At 39.2% G+C, this 3,281-nt stretch overlaps 1 protein-coding gene across 1 annotated transcript; it reads right to left on the reverse strand.

Annotated features, from left to right (window-relative positions):
• Window positions 1-556: 556 nt before the first annotated feature.
• On the reverse strand, window positions 557-2,995 carry LOC107430307 (disease resistance RPP13-like protein 4). The gene has a single exon (XM_060817917.1). The coding sequence runs from the start codon at window positions 2,993-2,995 to the stop codon at window positions 557-559; it is 2,439 nt and encodes an 812-aa protein (XP_060673900.1).
• Between the last annotated feature and the right edge of the window lie 286 nt (window positions 2,996-3,281).

Consider the following 3,281-nt stretch of genomic DNA (forward strand, 5'->3'; position numbering starts at 1 on the left):
ACGACAAAGAGGCATGGCCCTCATTTTCACTTATAGATGCAAATTATTATGGAGCTCTAACACAACCATTATATCCAACACTGCGAAAAAACAGAAGAGCACCGGTGATGGGCTTTTAAGCCATGATGATATGTTTATATGAAAAACTATTTTTAGCTACAATAGTAGTTTGTTACAATAATCAGCTTTAGCTACAAAAGTAGTTCTAATTAAAAGTGCTAATGGTCATAACATGCTGTGGTTAAAATCTTTTGCAACAGATATTGACCAAAAAATAATAACAGCTCTTTTTGTAAATAAAAATATTTAGCCACAAGATAGAGTTTTAGCAACAGCTTTGACTGTGGCTAATACCCTTTTTTGTTTTGAGGCATTACATAATTTGTGTGGCTAATATCCACTTTTTGCAAAAAAGCTAATACACACAAATTATACAAAAAAGAAAACAGATTTTAAATTTATGAAATTTCATCAATTATACCATACAGATTGCATAAGTTCTACTCGGCGACCATAATTAGAAAATTCTTTATTTTTTTCGACTGATTATCAGACTCTAATTTTCGTGGTTTTGCCACATTCCACTTTCATCACAAGGACAAAAAGTGACCCAAGGGCAGTCAACTTTCTCCAACAAACTCAACTTCGGAAATGACTCCTGAAGTTGCTCCCAATTCATCCTCATGTCACTCAGAAACTTCAAACGCAAAATTTCAACAGCTTTCCACTTGTACTTTAGATCTCTGAGTCCTCCCCCCCTAAGGTAGAGTTTCTTTAGATGACTCAGGTTGTTCTCCTGATCCGGATCCATCCATTTGGGAACGTCTGCCCCAGGGAAACATTGCAGATCCAGCTTCACAAGATTCTCCGGAAGCTTCAGGTGGTGCTGATCAGTGTTAGCGATTTGCTTATTACCAGTTCCAGCTTTAAAGTTCATCGTAATCGTCCTTCCTAGTTTGCTAAGACTCGGCTTCAGTATTGCAGGAGCTGGTTTCTTCACAGGATTTGTTTTAGTACTACTTCGATTGCTATCCCCTCCCCACGATAATGTTAGCTTCCGAAGTTTTTCGAGCTTCTGGAGCGACTTGAGATCGTTCTCTGTTGGGAAATCCTCCTTCCTGCTTATGCTGATGCTCAATTTCCTCAAATTCTTCATTCCCTCCAAACCTTCCAAAGTGCATAGATTTCCACTCTGCTTTTTATGATCACAAATCACAAACCCTTTAAGGACTTGGAGTTTTGTGAGCGAGGATACACCTTTAGGCATGTAATCTAGCAGATAACAACCCGAAACATCAAGGTGGGTAAGCTGCTTCAAATAAGATATCCCTTTTGGAAGTACCTCCAGAGTGTGGCATTCTTTTAGATCTAAGATTCTCAGACTGGTCATCTTGCTTATCGAATTTGGAAGCTCGTTGATTCTAGAGATTCCTTGTAGGCTAAGAAGCCTTAATCTTTTCAAGTTCTTCAAGCCCTCTAAGAATCTAGTGCTCTCTACTTCAATATGGTTCTCAGATGAGTTTTGCCATTTTCCCAGATAGAGAACTTTGAGATATTTCTTCATCTTTGATGACCATTCTCCCTCTTTGGCAGTTTTCATCTCCAATCTTGTATCGGGAAAAGTTTCATCAACATTAAATATTGTTTCCAGATCTTCAAGCTCTAGCCTTTCTGGATGATATTCTGGATATAGATCAGGATCTTGATCTTGATCTGCTGCAAGCGCTCGATTATTTGAAGATTTTAATTCCTTGTCTTTTACTAAAATTACCCTCTTGGAGGATGATGTAGTATGAGTTTGATTACCTGCATTTTCCTTGGCAAGCTTAATCAACACAGACCGTACAAGAGGGTGCATCCGGAAACTTTTAGCATGATGATCAATCCCTCTGATCTGCTTTCTATAAATAGGTTCGATCAATCCCTTTTTCATGAATTCCTTGAGTCTCTTACCAGCAATGTTCTCAGCTGTTTCTGCTTCTGGAACCTCTATTAAGTCTTCTCCGACCCACCAATATGTCAAAAGCCTCTCCTTTACCTCTTCATTTTCTGGGAAAACAGCAAAGCCCAACAAGCATGCCTTCTCTTTGTCATTCAGTTCATTGAAAATCCCTTGGATTTCTTTATAAACAGAGCTACCAACAAGGCTTTCGCTAATCCAATTCGAGACAAGATGATCGCCGTCTCCATTCCAGTTTTCGACCCTGTCATTGGACTGTGAATTGTGCTGAGAAGTTGTCGAAGATGATTTGCGACGCGAAGGAATCTGGCGCTTCAGCTTGGTGATCTTCTTATTGATATCATGGAGGTTGGTTATCTGTTGAACTTCTGTAGGCTCAGAGGAAGAATCAGCGGTTTGTTGTGGTGATAGCGAACTGTCAAGTATAGTTTTGAGTTTCTCTAACTGAGAATATAACTCTTTACCAAGCTCTTTCTCTTGGAAATTCCAAAGCGTTATCAAAGCATCTTCTATTTGCTTAAGATTGCTGTGTAACTTCCTAATTTGAGAATCTTTATGAATGTAATGACCAGATTGACTGCTGCTTCCATTGTTGCTTCTATTGTTGCTGTCGCCACCGTCAGCGATCGCAGCAAACTCTGCCTTCTTGCTTTTATTGTTGCTGCTGCTGTTGGCATCTTTCACCCCCTCAATTTCGTTGTTGTTGCTGTTGTTGATGACGGCGAGTGAAGAAAACATAGACAGGATGCATTTTAGAAAATTGTTGTCTTGATCGATCTTCTTATCGCCCTCTTTGTCAACATTACCGTTTTGGCTGCCGCCGCTGCTCGCAGTTTTGTCTTGGTTGTCGATGTCGTTAACGCCGGCCACGTTGTTGTTGCAGCCGTCTTGGATGTTGTTTGTGCTGCTGCTAATTTCATGCTCATCGTTGTCGTTGCTCTCGTTTTGGGCGGATTCCGCGGTAGATTTTTTGGTATGAACAGACAGAGTGTCAATAAATTTAGGTAACTCTTCAATTATTTTCTGAATGTTCATAATTTTGGTGTGGTTTTCTTGTTGAGAGGTTGTAGTATTGGGTGAAGAGATTTTTGAGAATTGGAAAGCTGATGGAAAGTGGAAATATGAAAACAGGATGTTTTAAGGATTGGGAAGGAGAGAAGGAAATGAGTGTGAATACAATCAATTGGCTACCTACAAGTCCAGCTCATTCATCCAATAGAGAAAATAAAAACATTAAAAAAAATTACAAATCCAGCTCCAATAATCTAGTTTGATTTGGTATCTTTGATATAAAATTGAAAAAGAGAGGGGGGGAAAAAAA

This window comes from Ziziphus jujuba, chromosome 6 (genome assembly GCF_031755915.1).
Source record: "Ziziphus jujuba cultivar Dongzao chromosome 6, ASM3175591v1".
Taxonomy (NCBI): domain Eukaryota; kingdom Viridiplantae; phylum Streptophyta; class Magnoliopsida; order Rosales; family Rhamnaceae; genus Ziziphus; species Ziziphus jujuba.